Genomic DNA, 20,104 nt, shown 5'->3' with positions numbered 1-20,104 from the left:
CCATGGATTCATGTTGGTTTCGCCAAATTCTGAGCCTCCAACACGATGCACCAGGAACTTCGACTCATCAGACCAAGCAACTGTTTTACAATCCTCGAAAGTCCAGTGCTGATGTTGCCGGGCCCACAGGATGCATGCTGTTGTTCTTCATTGATAACAAAGGTACGCGATGTGACCGTCGGCTGTTGTAGCCCATTCGTGAAAAAGTGCGACTAGTGGTCCGTTGCGATATTTTGTTCTGTGCATCAAGGTTGTATTCTGACGTGATGCTTGACATTGTGACCCGTCTGTTTGCTTGCAAAATTCTAGCCATCCTCCTCTGACCTCTCATCAACAAGAGATTTTCTTCCACATGAGTACTGTTGAGAGGTTGTTTTCTGTTCATTGCACCATTCTCGATACACACTTGAAACTGTGGTGTGAAAAGTTCAGGAGAACTGCCGTTTCAGAGATGTTTGTCCAGCACGTCTTGTACCTACTACCATGCCATGTTCGAAGTCTGTTAGATCACTCCTTTTCCCCATTCTTGCTATGATTAGCACGCTTAACTGATACTAGAAAGGTTTTTCTGTGGCATTTTTATCCACAACTGTGACTTGCGACGTTGTGGGACAAATCATTTGTGCACAGCAGGTGTACCCAATAAAGTGGCAGCACAGTGTATATGGGCCGACCGGGCTAGCCGAGTGGGTAAAGTACCTGCCCGGCAACCCAAAGGTCGCGGGTTCGATTCCCGCCTCGGGCTTGGATCAAAGTACTGCAAAAACCTTGGGAGGTGCAATATGGCCACAGAAGCCGATGCGCCAACAACTACCAAATCAAAAAAAAAAAAAAAAAAAACAGTGTATATGGAACTGTCATAAAAACATGCTAGTAGGCTCCTATGGGTTGGATTAGGTTATGAATCTACTCTTGATCTGCATTGATAGGGCAGCCAAATATCTCTAGCACGCAGGCGGCTAACAACTCCAAAACTGGCCCTGCTTCAGTTTTACAAATGCAGTGTGTGGAGACTAGGCATCTGCAACGTGATCTGTTTGAGGTGTTTAAGGCTTTGAATATATTGAGCACGCTTAGCGCTTAAGGCATCTTTCCTCTTGCTCAGACTACGCACGAGGGGAAATAAATTCAAATTGAGGAAGGATGGTTGCAGGATAAATGTGCGGAGGTTTGCCCTAAGCCAGCAGGTGATTGATTGTTGGAACAAATTTCTATCTTTTGTTGTTGAAAGTGGGCAGTTTTGGATAAAGTCAAGGAAGAATGATCATCATAATATGGTCTCAATTTTGATAAACCAAAATAAGAAAAATATATCTTTCTTTAATGAGCATGCTTTTTAATTTTAGCCTATGGTGTGAAAAATATTGCAGCACTAAATGTGAATTTTATATATGGAATTGATCACCATTTGTTGTGATTTTTATTCTTTATTCTCTTTAAGTAGTTTTGTTTAGCATAACTGTAATTTGCTATAAAACATATATCGTGTCAAAATGAACTTAGAAAGATTTTTTTTTGCAGTGGTGGGGGGGTGAGGGGGAAGTGAAGATATCAAAATTATTATATAAAACTCCAAATGACTGAATATACATAAATGAAATATAAAATGTATACAATATTTCACAAATATAGTATTTACACATAAAATATAAAACTGGTAAAGACAGTTCAATTAAAGTAAAAGTGGAAGAAAACAGGATAAAAATGGTGATTTTTGACATTCCAGAATGACCTTGTAGACCATAAATTCATTAGACAGTGCTACGATAAATAAACTTTTGAAGTGGTACTGGTGCAGGATGGGAGTATCATGCGGTTCGCAGTTGTTTGCACAACATCTATGACACAATCTTCTGTCCTTCTGGTTTATTACCTTTTCGAAAACAGGGTTAATGCGATAAAGGTTATGGTTAAAGTAAGTGGGTTTGGTAGAAGTGTACAGTGATTCCAACCATAAGCAGATCAGGGTAGGGTCACTGGGGCATGTTTCCCCTGTTGCTTTTTCAGAGAATATACACCAATCGTTTAAATTCCCTTTAGCTACAAAAAAAAATTTTTTTTTATTCATTGTTAACATAAGATTTTAGCTATTTTTCCATTGTGGCTTAGCTATTTTCAGCTGACTACAGTTGGCCAAACTGATGTTGATGTGATGGTCATTCGAGTTCGAGGCCCAACACAATATGGTCATGCATAATGTTTACTCAAAGTAATTCAAACTCCAGTAATTCAAAGTTTAGCTGTGTGCCTGTGATATTATGTTTCAGTGTTGTATTTGTTTTCTTCTATGCATTATTTTGTGCTTTTTTTTTGTGCACAAACAAAGTACAAGGTGCCATTTTCTGTACAAACAAGGCACAAAATGGTGCCTGTCATTTTTTTTTCTGGATCTGCCAGTTACTCCAGCCAACAGCTATGATACAGCTAATGGGCATTATCTATCACATCAACTTGGTTAGTATCTAGCACCTGTCCCATATTCTAAAAAGGTTCAGCCAGAGAGGAATCTTGCACATCCCCCTTCTCAGATAGAAGTTATTTTACTTTTCTTTTTTATTTTATTTCAGTTCTGTATATTCAGTTGGTTGGAGTTTTAAGAATATTTTGATGTCATTTGTCCCCAACTGAGAAGGCCTCTGTCATTCAAAAAGTGAAGGTATTTATTCTTTAACACTGCTTTTGTGATCAATGCCTACAGAATAGGTTTAATCTGTTAGCAGTGGAATGGATTTTGGCAATGATTGTATGGGAAACGATATGGTCAAAAAATGGAATATTGACATTTTGGTTTCCTCTAATGGAGGAGACATTACTTTTCATTGTTATCCTAGATGCAAAAATCCTTAAGTGTAAACCTTAAGTGATTTATAGAAGTTGTATCAATAAATTCTCCTTAAACTATCAGAAATGAGATTTGACTTTTGACTCTGGTATCAAATACAATTATAACAGAACTTCCCAATTTGAATTCCTTGAATTTTCTTTTCCAGGCTGGAAGTGATTACTACCTGTTTGTAACTGCCAATGATGGTCATCATTCAGTAAGTACTTTTTTGTTGTCTTGAATAGTAGTTAACCACATATTTATTAATGTACAAGTTTTTGTATCATATGGAAACCATTTTTGTAATTCATCTAGAATGAATGAGTCATTGACACATACACAAAGTAACGTATCGATTTAATATAATATAGTGCAACCTTGATATAATGCAGGTGTTGGGCAACAACTTTAATACCCACATTATAAGTGAAGTACATTATAGCCGAAAAAATTTTGCCATCCCCGTCCCAGTTTTTTTGACATAAATACACCTTACTTAGTAAATAAATACTTTATTTATTTACTAAGTAAGGTGAAATGTTAGTAAATAAAATTTCAGTCTGTACTCTTATGAAACATTAGTAAAGAAAGTATATATTTACTAATGTTTCATAAGAGTACAGACTGAAAGACAAATATCAAAGGTTATTTCATTCCCTTTATGTTCTACTAATACACAGTGCTGTTATGGGCTTGCATTTTACACATCCGTTCTGGAATAGTTGTGCAATTTAGTTTGCTGGAAGTGATGATAGCATTTTTCAGTACCTAATTTTTAATAGGGTCAGATGGCATAAATGCCGTCTGGGCTAGCCAGGTGGGTAAAGTGCCTGCCCGGCAGCCCAAAGGTCGTGGGTTCGAATCCCACCTCAGGCTTGGATCAAAGTACTGCAAAAACCTTGGGAGGTGCACTATGGCCACAGAAGCCGATGCACCAACAACTACCAAAAAAAAAAAAAAAATGGCAATAATGAAGATGTTCACTATCACTCTTGATGTCTTAACCATGCCATAACTTCATTAATGTTTTGAAGCTCTATTAATTTTTTCAGTACATAATTTTTAATAGGGGTCAGATGAAATAAATGAAGATGTTCACTATCACTCTTGATGTCCTAACCATGCCATCACCTCATTAATGTTTTGAAGCACTTTGTTAATTTCTGGTGCTTTTTTCCTACACAAGTCATCCACATTATTTTTTTTAGTTACTCCCTAGGTCACTGGCTTTCTGTATGTTATCTTCCCACTGTACACAGAGGCTGTGATTTCTTCCTTGCTCAGGTAATGCACAACTCCAGCTTCTGCATCCACCCCAATTGAAGCAGTTAGGTCATTTGCTTCAAGAGTGCCACAGAGTATGCCACAAGCAGCTTTTGTTCTTTGTTCTGAAAATGCTGCTAATTCAAGGTTTTTATTAGGGATCTGGTCTTTTTTTTTTTTTCCAATGCATTTTTTACAGTAGTTTTCACAGACTGTTGAGCTCATTTTCTTCCATGCTAATCAAATATTATATGTAACGTTATGCAGTGTTAAAGTTACAGAAATTCTAGAACTTGAATTCCAGAGTTCACAACACCAGCATGATAGTAGGTTTGAAGGCTTGAATAATTCCCTGATCCATGGACTGAATTAGTGCAGTTGTGTTCCTTGAGAGAGAGAGAGACACTACTCTGATCCTGCAGTCTTTCAATTTCAGGACATTGGTCAAAGGGTGAGCTGGGCTGTGATCTAGCAGTGATCCAACAGAGCCTTTTCTTCAAGCTTTTTGGAAAGCTGGTGGCATCTCACTGATGGTACAAACTCACTTTCAAACCATGAAGCAAAATTGTCACTTGTTATCCAAGCTTTGGAGCTATTTTTATAAATCACAAGTAGAGATTTCATGCTAATGTGTATAAAATACTGGAGACTTTGACTTTTACCAATGCACAGTGGCTTTAGCTTGTTATTTCCAGTCTTGTTTGTGCTCAGTAATTCCCTCTTTATTAGTTTGTGCCCACTTTGTTGGGTGCCTTTTTAATATCGTATGACTTATTGGAGGAGTTTCTAGTATAGCATTGTCTGGTCACAGTTGTACAACTGTTCATCTATTAATTCACAATCTTTAATCACGCTACCCAGAAATTCAGGAGATGCTTCTGCTGCTGTAATGTTACCAAATGCAGATCTGCCTACAAGGCTAACCTGGAATATCCTATGATGAGCCTTCCATCCAGACACCACCCTTCAGAAGCTTTAAATGTGTCTTCTCCACTGAGTAGCCTATGAAATTTAAGTGCCTGTACTTTCAGAATTAACACCTTTTATTGCTACTCCTTTACTATGCTTCTGCAAAGAACTTTCTGCTTCTGCAGAAACCACTTATACAAGTGGTTTCTGTGGAAACAGAGAGTTCTATAGTAGTGTCAAGTTTCTACGGAGCCTTTAATTCTTTTTGATAATCTTTTTAACATTTCTTCAACTGTATAGGTTTTTTTTTTTTTTTTAATTTGGTGGCCATTACTTTGAGGGATTGCAGGATGGCTGCAGAAGGTTGTGATTAATGATTATTCTTCAGATTGGACTAATGCAAGAAGTGGGGTTCCCCAAAGATCGGTATTGGGGCCACACTTGTTTTTGATCTTGTTAAATGATATTGATGAAGAGATAGTAAGATGTCAAAACTTGCAGATGATATAATGATCGGCAGAGTAGCTGAAGAACAGTGCTAAGTGCAGCTCCTTCAGGTTGACTTAAACTTCAGAAAAGTGGCATTTTTTTTTTTTTTTTCTGCATTAAATGTGGCTGTCATTTACAGCAGCAAAATGCAAGGTCTTGTGGACTTTGGAAATAGCAAAAAACTTGGTGGAGTTGAAATAAAAATAGTGGAGGAAGAAAGATTTGGAAGTTATATTTGAGGGCGAGAGTTTCCTGTGCAGACGTGCCTTTCTGCCGCTCTTGGAACAGAGAAGTTCTTTCTGATTTATTTTCTGCTTTATTAGTTTAAATTGACATATTAACTTATTTCTAGAGTAGCTTTATATTCCTATTTACGGTACTTAAAGTTAAAGTAACTTAGATAGAGATTTGTAGGTATTACTTAGTATCGGAAAGGGTATCAAATCCACGTGTTTAAAGTTCATAAACAGCCGCCATTGTTACGTGAAAATTAATCAGTAAAATCTATTAATCTTGTCGAACTTCATCGGCAATTAAATTGTACTTTTAACTATACATATAACCACTTAGGTTACGGAACATAAATAATTAGTAAAAATAAATAATTAATACATAAATTGATACGGAAGTTATATAAAGGAATTTCGTAGATAACACACGTTACTGAAACGCGATACAGCATATCCGGAATTCGATAGCATTAGCTTTGTATAGTATAGTGCATAATATAATATTGTCAATTAATCAGTAGATCTATTAATCTTGTTAAACTTCATTGTCAATTAAATTGTACTTTTAACTATATATATATATATATATATATATATATAACGACTTAGAGTACAAGCGTAACAAATAATTAATACATACTTGATACGGAAGTTATATAAAGGTAACTCATAGATAACACTCGATACTGAAAAATAAATATAGCGTTATAACTGTGTTAAGATACAAGTTTAAGGTTTTAATTTTGTTCTGAAATTGTAATTTTATTGACATTTAAATCGAAATCATGACTCTAACCAAAGCAGCAAAGCAAAAGGCTCAAGCTAATGGGAGTGCTGTGACTCAGGGGAGAACTGAGGGGGGCAGTTGCCCTCTGAATCACAGCCTTTTAAGATGCACTGTTTGCTTGATGTTTGCGGAGCAATCGGGTATGGGACATGATACTGCCATGGGGGATGTCTTTGTGTGTGCACGATGCAAGGAGTGCAAGGAAATTAGGCGACAACTCGGCGTTGTTATGGGCCTATATGAGACCTTGAAGGACAGGGTGGATGCCCTCGAAGGAAATAAATTGAGGGGCCCATCAAGCTCTCAGCTGCCCACATCAACGCCAGAGCTTGCACTTGGTCATCTTGCAACACAGAGGCAGCCCCCAAGGCAGAATGCGCTGGTCCCACAGGAACTAGTAGTTGTTGGTGACTCTATTGTCAGGGAAACGGGGAACATGCTTTGTAAAAAGGATAGGTGGAACAGGACCAGGGTATGTCAGCCAGGGGCAAAGGTTGATGACGTTGTAGAGCAGATATCATCTTTTAAGGGCACAAAAGGTGATATAGTTGTACACGTTGGCACTAATGATATTAAGAGTAGGAGACCAGCGGAATTACTTAACAAGTACAGGTCACTGTTGAAAAAAAAGCCGTGAAGTAGGGTTGAATTTGAAAGTGTCTGCAATTCTGCCCAGACACGATAGGAGGGAGTATATGATGAGAGCCTTGTCGATCAATTCGGCCCTGGAAAGATTGTGCAAGGCTCAAGGGGTAGAATTTTTTTCAGCCTGGAATGTACTTGTTAACAGGAGAGATCACTTCTACAGGGATGGGATACACTTAAATAGAAAGGGTGCAAGAATATTTGCTGATGCTATCGAGGCAGTGTTAGGTGGGTCAGAAAACTGCTAGCTTGGGGGGAGACAAAGACCAATAGATTGACAGTAGCCACTGGCAGAGGTGAAAGAGATTCTTGCACTGCTTCTATTGGAATGAGCAGAAGCCTGAAAAACAAGATGCAGGATATTTCAGAGACTGCTGGATGTCATTGTGGTACAAGTAAACACATGGGTTGTGTTAGGGTAGCTAAGAATAGAAACAGGTGCATGTATACTTGCGTGTACACCAATGCTAGGAGTTTAGTAAATAAATTTGATGAATTTGAGGTATTGCTCAAAACATCAAAGGCAGATATTGTTGGGATATCAGAGATGTGGTGTCACACAGATATAAGGAATGCAGAACTGGAATTTGGGGAGTACAATGTGTATAGAAAGGATAGACAGGACAGGAGGGGAGGAGGGGTTATGCTATTAGTTAAAAAACACATAAAATCCAAGGAAGTGAAGCCAGTCGACATTGATGGACAGGGCAGTGTCGAGTCAGTTTGGTGTGACATAAGCATAGGTAAATCAAAATTGAGATTAGGAGTGTGCTATAGGCCTAATGACTCTGATGAGTATAATAAGATACTGTACAGGGAAATAGAATGGGCCAGTAAATCAGAGAGTCTTATAATGGGGGATTTTAATTTCCCAGATATTGACTGGAATTTGTGGGTTGGTCACTCACACACTAGCAAGGCTTTTGTGGATTTATTGGATGATTGTTTTCTACACCAGCATGTTCAGGAGGCGAGTAATACTCTTGATCTGATTATCAGTAGTGATAATCTAGAGGGAGTAATACTCTTGATCTGATTATCAGTAGTGATTCTTCATGCATTAGGAATCTGCAGATAAAGGAACCACTGGGTGGCAGTGATCACAGTGTGCTGAAGTGGGATTTACTCAAGGAGGTAACTACCATCAGAGGTAAAGGGAAGGGTTTTTGCTTTCGTAAAGGCGACTATGATGGTCTGAGACAGTATTTAAATTCTATACAGTGGGACCAACTGATGATGTTACCAACAGCAAATTCAAAATGGGAAGCATTCAAGGAACTAATCTTGGAAGCTACCAGGCTTTACATACCAACCAAGAAATATTGTTCAAGGTTCAGGCCTAAATGGTTGTCAGATGAACTAATGAGACATATGGCAGAGAAGAAAAATGCATGGGATACATACAAATTAATGGGTGACATGGAAGCCTATGATAGATATAAGTTGGTCTGTAACCAAGTCACAAAGGAGATTAGGCAGGCAAAGGCAGATTATGAGAAATCCTTGGCAAAGGATGCAAAGAAAAACAGAAAAGAGTTCTTTACCTATTTAAACTCAAGAAGGAAAGGGGTGAATCAGATTGGTCCACTGGATGTTGATGGTTCAAAAGTTGAGGATCCAACTCAGGTGGCTAACAATCTAAACGAGTATTTTGCATCTACATTCACACGTGAGTTATTCAGGAAGGGGAATGTCGTAGGTGAAGTAAACATTGGCAGTGAGCTAGATGATTTTCTAATAACTGAGATTAAAGTGGAGGAGAAATTGTTGAGGATAAACATAAAAAAGGCACCCGGGGTGGATGGGATCTATCCAGTTATATTAAAGGAGGCAGCAAAGGAAGTAAGCAAACCCCTAGCCATAATTATGAGAGCTTCTTTGGACTCAGGGGAGGTACCCATGGACTGGAGATGTGCAAATGTAACCCCAATTCACAAAGGAGGATCAAAGGCTGACACAAGTAATTATAGACCTGTTAGTTTAACTTCGGTTCCAGGAAAATTAATGGAGGCACTGGTTAAAGAAGCACTGCAGGATCATCTGGACAAGAATTCAGTTATAGCTCAGACACAGCATGGTTTTGTTAAGGGCAGGTCTTGTCTGACCAATTTGATTGGATACTATGATGTAGTCATAAAAGAACTGGATGCAGGGAATAACTTTGATATTATATATTTGGATCTTAGAAAGGCTTTTGATACTGTTGCACATGGAAGACTGCTGCACAAATTGGAGAAGTGTGGCATTGGAGGCAAATTGCTGCTATGGATAAAGGGATGGTTGAGTGGCAGAAGACAGAGAGTGGTAATCAATGGACACTGCTCAACGTGGACTAATGTTATTAGTGGAGTTCCTCAGGGTTCAGTGTTGGGTCCATTGTTGTTTTCTGTATTTATAAATGATATTGATGATGGTGTATCAGGCTTAATGTCCAAGTTGCCAGATGATACCAAGGTTGGCAGGGTTGTTAAGGACACTACTGATACTATGCTGCTGCAACAGGATCTGGGAAGGTTGAGCAGATGGGCTGAGAGGTGGCAAATGAAGTTTAACATTGACAAATGTAAAGTACTACATATGGGAAACAGTAACCCCAGATCAACGTATCAACTCTGTGGTACTACGCTGACAGTGGTAGAGAATGAAAAGGACCTGGGGGTAATTGTGCAGGCAGATATGAAGTTCTCTGAGCAGTGCAGACGAGCTGCAAGAGTAGCTCATGGTGTCTTGTCAATGATATACAGGAATTTTTCTAGCAGGGACAGGGATGTGATTATTCCCTTGTATAAGGCATTGGTCAGGCCACACCTTGAGTACTGTATACAGGTCTGGAGGCCTCATTTCAAGAAGGATGTAGAGCTGCTAGAACGAGTACAGAGAAGGGCAACAAGATTAGTGAATGGAACAAAGGGTTGCTCTTACGAAGAAAGGCTTAAATTTTGCAAATTACAGAGCCTGGAGACTAGGCATCGGCGAGGTGATCTGATAGAGGTGTATAAGGCTTTGAATGGCTTGAGCATGCTCAATGCCGATGGGATTCTTCCTCTTGCTCAGAATAATCACCTGAGAGGGCATAAATTCAAATTGAGGAAGGACGGATGTCGGATAGATGTGCGGAAATTTGCCTTTAGCCAGCGGGCAGTTGGTTTGTGGAATAGACTCCCATCGCTTGTTGTTGAAGTTGATAGCCTAAACAAATTTAAGGCTCAGCTGGACAGGTATTTCGAACGAACGGAGGGGTGAAATGGGAGTAGTGGTTGGTTGTTTTTTTTTGGCCGATGCTGAATAAGCTTGCTTTCTTGCATCATATGCCTCTGCTAATGTTACAATTGATGCAAGTTCTCCAAGCAGTGCATTTAGACAATGAGAAAGAAAGGTAGTCCACGTTGTCCTATTGATAATTTATCAGATATTTGCTTTTAGAAATAGGGAGGTCATAATCCCACTGTATAGGGCAATTTTAAGACCAGACTTGGAGTACTCCAGGTATAGAGACCACACTGAAGAAAATACATCAAGCGTCATGAAAAGATCCAAAGATGGGCAAAAGGGCACCCATATGAATAAAGACTTTGAATATGTGGACTACGAAGTTTGGAAATGAGACACCTTAGAGGAGATTTGATTGAGGTGTATAAGGCTAAGGAGTGAAAATAAAATAAATGAGGGTGCAATTTTTGCTATGATAAATAATGAATCCCATGAACATTCTGGAGGACACTCAAATGGGAAATCCCAACTTCCTTTGGGATATGGTGCTAGGTTTTCTTTGGGGTGGGGCTACTGCACTTTCTCAAAAACATCAGTGTTTGCATAGGTTCTGACAGTTTGTCTAGTTTGTCTCCTGTTTGATTTTACAGAACTGACTTTTTTTTTTCTTTTTTTTTTTTACAGCATTGTTTTGTCTAGTGGAGGAAGTAAGTTGAATTGCTTCATTGAACTAATCCTTCACTATTCTGAGCAATGGTCCACCTTTTCTTCCATTTGCAAAACTTTCAAAATTCTGCCCAACAATCCAAATTTTTGTCGTGTTCCGAAGAATTGAAATGCTGGTTATTATCCCTAACAAAAAATGGGAGTTAATTCTGTTTTTCTTACCGTTTTTTTCCCCATTTCTTTCTTTTCCTGGACATGTTGGAACATATTCTTGACACTGACTATGAAATCCATGTTTGTTGATAAACGTGGAAGGCACATTGAACATGGTTTGACCTGAATTTCCAAACACTGCCGTAAGTGCATCCATCATTCTAAAACTTTTGATTTAAATTTAGTAGTATAACATTATTTTGTGATTTTCTGATTAATTTGGTGTATTTATTCTTTACTCGGCCTTGTAATTGCATAAAAGTATCGGTAAAGGTTTCCACGTGTTTCAACTCCGCTAACCGTTCGTAATTTTCCCGCCTTTGTGATACGATATACCGTACTAGATAGCGTTAGTTGAACTTCGTTAGCAGTTAAATTGTACGTTTAAATAAATACATATAACGACTTAGATTACAAACGTAATATAATTAATTTTATTTAACATAATTAATTATACATATAACCACTTAGGTTACGTAACATAAATAATTAGTAAAAACAAATAATTAATACATAACTTAATACGAAAGTTATATAAAGGGATTTCGCAGATAACACTCGTTACTGAAACGTAAATATTTCGTAGATAACACTCGTTACTGAAACGTAAATATTCCGTAGATAACACTCGTTACTGAAACATAAATATAGCGTTATAACTGTGTTTGGATACAAGTTTAGGATTTAATTTTGTACAGAAATTGAAATTTTATTGAAAGTAAATCTAAATCATGACTCAAACCAGAGCAGCAAAGCAAAGGGCTCAAGCTAATGGGAATGCTGTGGCCCAGGGGAGAACTGAGGGGGGCAGTTGTCCTCTGAATCACAGCCTTGTAAGATGCACTATTTGCTTGATGTTTGCGGAGCAGTCAAGTATGGGACATGATACTGCCATGGGGGATGTCTTTGTGTGTGTGCGATGCAAGGAGTGTAAGGAGATAAGGCGACAACTCAGCGTTGTTATGGGCCTATATGAGAGCTTGAAGGATAGGGTGGATGCCCTCGAAGGATTACAAGTGAGGGGCCCATCAAGCTCTCAGCTGCCCACACCAATGCCAGAGCTTGCACTTGGTCATCGCGGAACACTGCGGCAACTCCCAAGGCAGAATGCGCTGGTCCCAAAGGAACTAGTAGTTATTGGTGACTCTATTGTCAGGGAAACGGGAAACATGCTTTGTAAAAAGGATAGGTGGAATAGGACCAGGGTATGTCTGCCAGGGGCAAAAGTTGATGACGTTGTAGAGCGGATATCATCTTTTAAGGGCACAAAAGGTGATATAGTTGTACACGTTGGCACTAATGACATTAAGAGTAGGAGACCGGCGGAATTACTTGACAAGTACAGGTCACTGATGAAAAAAAGCCGTGAATTAGGGTTGAAATTGAAAGTGTCTGCAATTCTGCCCAGACACGATAGGAGGGAGTATATGATGAGAGCCCTGTCAATCAATTCGGCCCTGGAAAGATTGTGCAGGGCTCAAGGGGTAGAATTTTTTTCAGCCTGGTCTGTACTTGTTAACAGGAGAGACTGCTTCTACAGGGATGGGATACACTTAAATAGAAAGGGTGCAAGAATGTTTGCTGATGCTATCGAGGCAATGTTAGGTGGGTCGGAAAACTGCTAGATTGGGGGGATACAAGGACTAATAGATTAACAGTAGCCACTGGCAGAGGTGAAAGTGATTCTTGCACTGCTTCTATTGGAATGAGCCGCAGCCTGGAAAATAAGATGCAGGATATTTCAGAGACTGCTGGGAATCATTGGGGTACAAGTAAACACATGGGTTGTGTTAGGGTAGCTAAGAAAAAGAACAGGTGCATGTATACTTGTGTGTACACCAATGCTAGGAGTTTAGTAAATAAATTTGATGAATTTGAGGTATTGCTCAAAACATCAAAGGCAGATATTGTGGGGATTTCAGAGACGTGGTGTCACACAGATATAAGAAATGCAGAACTGGAATTTGGGGAGTACAATGTCTACAGAAAGGATAGACAGGATAGGAAGGGAGGAGGGGTTATGCTATTAGTTAAAAAACACATAAAATCCAAGGAAGTGAAGCCAGTCGACATCGCTGGACAGTGCAGTGTCGAGTCAGTTTGGTGTGACATAAGCATTGGGAGATCAAAATTGAGAGTAGGAGTGTGCTATAGGCCTAATGACTCTGATGAGTATAATAAGAAACTGTTCGGAGAAATAGAGTGGGCCAGTAAATCAGAGAGTCTTATAATGGGGGATTTTAATTTCCCAGATATTGACTGGAATTTGGGGGCTGGTCACTCACACAGTAGCAAGGCTTTTGTGGATTTATTGGATGATTGTTTTCTACATCAGCATGTTCGGGAGGCAACTAGAGGGAGTAATACTCTTGATTTGATTATCAGTAGTGATTCTTCATGCATTAAGAATCTGCAGTTAAATGAACCACTTGGTGGCAGTGATCACAGTGAGCTGAAGTGGGAGTTACTCAAAGAGGTAACTACCATTAGGGGTAAAGGGAAGGGGTATTGCTTTCGTAAAGGCGACTACAATGGACTGAGACAGTATTTAAATTCTATACAGTGGGATCAACTGATGATATTGCCAACAGCAAATTCAAACTGGGAAGCATTCAAAGAACTTATCGTGGAAGCTACTAGGCTTTACATACCAACTAAGAAATATTGTTCAAGGTTTAGGCCTAAATGGTTGTCAGATGAACTAATGAGGCATATGGCAGAGAAGAAAAATGCATGGGATACATACAAATTAACACGTGACACGGACGCCTATGATAGATACAAGTTGATCTGTAACCAAGTTACAAAGGAGGTTAGGCAGGCGAAGGCAGATTACGAGAGATCCTTGGCAAGGGATGCGAAGAAAAAGAGCAAAGAGTTCTTTACTTATGTAAACTCTAGAAGGAAGGGGATGAATCAGATTGGTCCACTTGAGATCGATGGGTCAACTGTTGATGACGCTGCTCGGGTAGCTAACAAACTAAATGAATATTTTGCATCGACATTCACACATGAGGAGTTATTCAGCGAGGGGAATGCCAGAGGTGTATTCAACTCTAGCAGTAAGCTAGAGAATCTTGTAATAACTGAGAGCAAAGTGGAGGAGAAATTGTTGAAGATAAACACAAGAAAGGCACCTGGGGTGGATGGGATCTATCCAGTTATATTAAAGGAGGCAGCAAAGGAGGTAAGCAAACCCTTAGCCATAATTATGAGAGCTTCCTTGGACTCAGGGGAGGTACCCATTGACTGGAGATGTGCAAATGTGACCCCAATTCACAAAGGGGGATCAAAGGCTGACACAAGTAATTATAGACCTGTGAGTTTAACTTCTGTTCCCGGAAAATTAATGGAGGCACTGGTGAAAGAAGCACTGCAGGATCATCTAGACAAGACTTCAGTTATAGCTAGGACACAGCATGGTTTTGTTAAGGGGAAGTCTTGCCTGACCAATTTGATTGGATACTATGATGCAGTCACAAAAGAACTGGATGCAGGGAATAACTTTGATATTATATACTTGGATCTTAGAAAGGCTTTTGATACTGTTGCACATGGAAGACTGCTGCACAAATTGGAGCAGTGTGGCATTGGAGGCAAGTTGCTGCTATGGATAAAGGGGTGGTTGAGGGGGAGAAGACAGAGTGGTAATCAATGGACACTGCTCATCGTGGACTAATGTTATTAGTGGAGTCCCTCAGGGTTCAGTATTGGGGCCTTTATTGTTTTCTGTATTTATAAATGATATTGATGATGGTATATCAGGCTTAATGTCCAAGTTTGCAGACGATACGAAGGTTGGCAGGGTTGTCAAGGACACTACTGACACTATGCTGCTGCAACAGGATTTGGAAAGGTTGAGCAGATGGGCTTCGAGGTGGCAAATGAAGTTTAACATTGACAAATGTAAAGTACTACATATGGGAAACAGCAACCCCAGAGCAACGTATCAACTCTGTGGTACTACACTGACAGTGGTAGAGAATGAAAGGGACCTGGGGGTGGTGGTGCAGGCAGATATGAAGTTCTCTGAGCAGTGCAGACGAGCTGCAGGAGTAGCTCATGGTGTATTGTCAATGATATATAGGAATTTTTCTAGCAGGGATAAGGAGGTGATTATTCCCTTGTATAAGGCAATGGTCAGGCCACACCTAGAGTACTGTATACAGGCCTGGAGGCCTCATTTCAGGAAGGATGTAGAGCTGCTGGAACGAGTACAGAGAAGGGCAACTAGATTGGTGAATGGGACAAAGGGGTTCTCTTACGAAGAAAGGCTTAAGTTTTGCAAATTACAGTGTCTGGAAACTAGGCACCAGCGGGGTGATCTGATAGAGGTGTACAAAGCCTTGAATGGTTTGAGCATGCTCAGTGCTGATGGGATTCTTCCTCTAGCTCAGAAAAATCACCTGAGAGGGCATAAATTCAAATTGAGGAAAGACTGATGTAGGATAGATGTGCGGAAATTTGCCTTTAGCCAGCGGGTGGTTGGTGGGTGGAACAGACTTCCATCCCTTGTCGTGGAAGTTGATAGCCTAAATAAGTTTAAGGCTCAGCTGGACAGGTATTTCGAACCAACAGAGGGGTGAAGTGGAAGTGGTTATTTTTATTTATTTATGTTACTTTTTTTTTTTTTTTTTTGGCTGATGCTGCATAAGCTTGCTTTCTTGCATCAAATGCCTCTACTAATGCTAATGCTAATCATTTAATTTTGGAAAGGTTGTCAGGCAAGATCCTGGCTTAAGAATTCTTTCTATAGTAGGTGTACTCAGTTCTGTAACACAAATATAGTGTGCCCTGTCAACCCTTTTCAGTCTATACACAGTATTATGGTATAGTATTATAGATTCAAAAAATTACCTTTATTTGGACACACACAAGGTAATGTGAGGTATTAGTAATGGGTCCTGTCCCAATGTAATGTGTATAACATGAATATTTTTCGTTAAATATATATTTTTTCCCGGTTATATTACTGTAAGCACTATAAAAAATTAAGACTTTGAATAGCAGTGTTGTTTGACGATGAGCAGTGTCCATTGATTACCACTCTCTGTCTTCTCCCCCTCAACCACCCCTTTATCCATAGCAGCAATTTGCCTCCAATGTCACACTGCTCCAATTTGTGTAGCAGTCTTCCATGTGCAACAGTATCAAAAGCCTTTCTAAGATCCAAGTATATAATATCAAAGTTATTCCCTGCATCCAGTTCTTTTGTGACTGCATCATAGTATCCAATCAAGTTGGTCAGGCAAGACTTCCCCTTAACAAAACCATGCTGTGTCTGAGCTATAACTGAAGTCTTGTCTAAATGATCCTGCAGTGTTTCTTTAACCAGTGCTGTTAATGTCAATTTTATGCTGTTAATGACAGCAGTTTTTTAAAATTTTGAAAGATAAGTAGTTATATTGAGTGTTCTTTAAATTCGAACTGTAGAAAGGCCATAGGATTGAAACCTTGTGGTATGGTAGGTCTGGTTCAATTCTGAGGGTGACACGTATGTGGGTAACTAAGATGATAATATAGTGATATTTGATATTTTTAGTATTTAGGATGTAGAAACTATTTCACTTATACCAAAATGAAATGAAGTTGGTAGTGCTCTATAGAACTGTTATCAAGTTTAATAGGATAAAATTTCAAGGACAATAACGAGCACTTTCAGGCTAAATCTTTTGAGTAGAAATCAAAATTTGACAAGTACAGGGTAATGTTGACAAGAAGTCACAAATTAAAATTGAATTTGAAAGTGTCTGCAATTCTGCCCAGACACAATAGGAGGGAGTATATGTTGAGAGCCTAGTCAATCAATTTGGCCCTGGAGAGAATGTGCAAAACTCATGGGGTAGAATTTTTCTCAGTGTGGTCTGTGCTTGCTAACAGGAGAGACTGTTTTTATAGGGATTGGGATACACTTGAATAGAAGGGGTGCAAGAATATTTGCTGACGCTATCGAGGCAGTGATAGGTGTGGGTCAGAAAACTGCTAGCTTGGGAGGATACACAGACTAATAGTTTAACTAGAGCTGCAGGCAGCGGTGAAAGCGATTCTTGCATTGCTACTATTGGTGCATTGTAGAAATAGCACAGACGTGTCATTCAGATAAGCCAGTGGTTTTCAACCGGGGTGCCCCAACAACATTCCAGGGGTGCCACGTAATTTGGGTTTAAGTTACTTAAACTTATTTTTTAATTTATATGTTTATTTCATTATAAAATGGTGTACAGTATCTTCTTAATTTTGTGGTGATCTATAATTGATGTTTACTTAGTACAGTGAACCCCCGCTATTCGCAGGGGTTACGTTCCTGAGAAATGTCGCGAATACTGAAAACGCGAATACTGAGTTATGGCTCCCATAGTAATAAAGGGGCTCCGTTCCAAAGTATGAAATATATAAGAAAAACTAGTCTAAAATTTTGTCTATGTATGTATTATATGTACCTTCATAATGACTATGTACATAGACAGTACATAGTGAAATGCAAGCATATGGCATCGAAATGAAAATAAGAAACAATTTAATATTAAATGTAATATTTATTTGAAATTTCAAACCAGCGCCTTTGCTAGTAAAAAAAAAACTTATCCCACCAGTGCACCAGTTTCGCTAAAGTGTTGATAAAGGAGTTTTGCCTTTTCACGAATGATGAGTAAACTTAATGGAATTTTATTTTGAGTTTGGTCTTCTATCCACAGATTTAAAGCCTTTTCCATTTTTTAAAATTTAACATCACGAGTTACAGAGCACATTTTTTAAGCAATTAGCGCGTTTTCACAGACACTACGGCGGATTTTTTTTTCCGATTTTTTGATTGATCGTACCGTTGACTCATTGATTTTATGTTTTGCCACTGAGGAGACACTTTCACCATTAGAAATTTTGTCTAATAACTCAATTTTATTCGCTGATGTGAACACCTTCTTTGATATTTTCACATTTCCCTTGTTATTGGTAGCCATATTTTTGTATGGGTTAGAAAGAACTTGTTTGCAATAAAGTCACTTTCTTCCGTTAACACACTCGAAAAAGTCTGTTTTACACTGCAGAACGGTAGATTTATCACTTTTGTAAGCATATCAATTTATAAATTGATAAATTTATTCGATTTATAAGCATATAAATTAAAAGCAAACGACAAAACCTTCCATGGCAAGCGCATAACACATACTGAACAAGGATTAGCGAGAAATTTCCACGCTAGTGATTTTATCACCCCTCTCCCCCACCCACTGAGCGCTGTTTTGACCAGGAAATAATTTTAGCCACGCCCATGTTTTTTATGGCGGAAAATGTTCACGGCACTTTCAAATTCACATTTTTTAAGGTTTCATTTTATATTAAATCAGTGATCGCGAATATGCGAAACCGCGAATACAGATACCGCGAATAGCGGGGGTTTACTGTACTTCTATATAAAGAATAAAATTATACACTGTATATATATATATAATTTGTATTATGAAATGTAATTTTTATAATTATGTTATTGTAATAAATATCATATAACATATTTTTTAATATCATTTATATATATATATATATATACGGATATATACAGAGAGAGAATTGGATCAAACAGGCCGAAAATTGAGTAGGGGTGCGGCAAAATAAAATAAATTACTTGGGGGTGCCGTTATTAAAAAAAGGTTGAAAACCATTGAGATAAGCAATGATGAATTTGAATGTGGAGAGTAATTATTATTAGCCATATGGTGCAAGGAAGCCTGAGGCTTATGCTGCACCAGCCAAAAAAGGAAAAAAAAAAATTTATGAATTGAGAGAGAGAGAGGTAGAAGGGAATTGCCAAGAAAGAGAATGATGATGATATCCAGCTTGGGACCCCTGGGTGTGCCAAACCCATACTCACCAGATGTGAGCCAGCACCCCTCTACTTGTGTACAACTCGTAGATATGTACAAAGCACAAAGATTCTCAAAATTAATAAAAATATTGTATATCAAAAATATATCGACAGTTTTTGAACCACATGCCCGAAGTGCCAAAATCAGCTGCTGAGTACAGTGGACCCCCATTTATGATATTAATCTGTTCTAGAGACATCATCTTATTGTGAAAATATCGTAATGTGAATCCAATAATACGTTGTTTTTTGGCAATTCATTCCAAGACCTCGGAAGTTGAAATTTTCGCTATATAACTATTTATCTCTCTAAGAGGTCTATTTTTATAATAAGATGGTGCAAGGAAGGCCCATGGTGTCCTATCGATGATCTATCAAACATTTGCAAGTAGAGATGGGGACGTGATAATCCCATTATATAAGGCTTATGTTAGACCACACTTGGAATACTGTGTTCAAGTATGGAGACCGCACCTAAAGAAAGACATCGAGCTTCTTGAAAGGGTGCAAAGAAGGGTAACTCGCCTGGTGAGATCGGCAAAAGGGCGTCCTTATGAAGAAAGACTTCGAATATGTGGGTTGCAGAGTTTGGAAACTAGACACTTTAGAGGAGATTTGATTGAGGTGTTTAAGGCTCTGAGAGGCATCAGTAAAATGAATGAGGACAAAATTTTCAAGATTATAAATGATGCTAGAACTAGGGGACATAAATTCAAGTTATGGGGGGAAATGTTTAGATTGGACTGCAGGAAGTTTTATTTTAGCCAGCGAGTTATAAATTACTGGAATAAGTTGCCTTCATGGGTGGTAGAAGCCGACAGTTTGGGGAAATTCAAAGGTCATCTGGATTAGTACTTTCGGGTAAGGGAAGTGCATAGGATGATAGGTTTAATTTCCTTTTTATTTTATTTTTTTTATTTATTAATTATTATTATTTAGTTATTTATTTATTTATTTTTTGTTTTTATTGTTTTGTTCGGATTTTTTTTTTTTTTTTTTTTTTTGGC

At 38.6% G+C, this 20,104-nt stretch overlaps 1 protein-coding gene across 3 annotated transcripts in view; it reads left to right on the top strand.

The window, feature by feature from the left end:
- The window catches only part of LOC150081598 (tyrosine kinase receptor Cad96Ca-like), a 222,436-nt gene that overhangs the window by 76,581 nt on the left and 125,751 nt on the right, over positions 1-20,104 (top strand). For all 3 annotated transcript variants that reach the window (XM_090379461.1, XM_090379460.1, XM_090379462.1), the window contains one exon: positions 2,991-3,041. In XM_090379461.1, the coding sequence (XP_090235587.1) occupies positions 2,991-3,041 (51 nt within the window). The remainder of the gene's footprint in view (positions 1-2,990; positions 3,042-20,104) is intronic.

This window comes from Mastigoproctus giganteus, chromosome 8, assembly GCF_048544385.1.
Source record: "Mastigoproctus giganteus isolate SK-2022 chromosome 8, ASM4854438v1, whole genome shotgun sequence".
NCBI lineage: Eukaryota > Metazoa > Arthropoda > Arachnida > Uropygi > Thelyphonidae > Mastigoproctus > Mastigoproctus giganteus.
The sequence above is the reverse complement of the archived record's forward strand: the minus strand, read 5'-3'. Positions and strand labels throughout refer to the sequence as shown.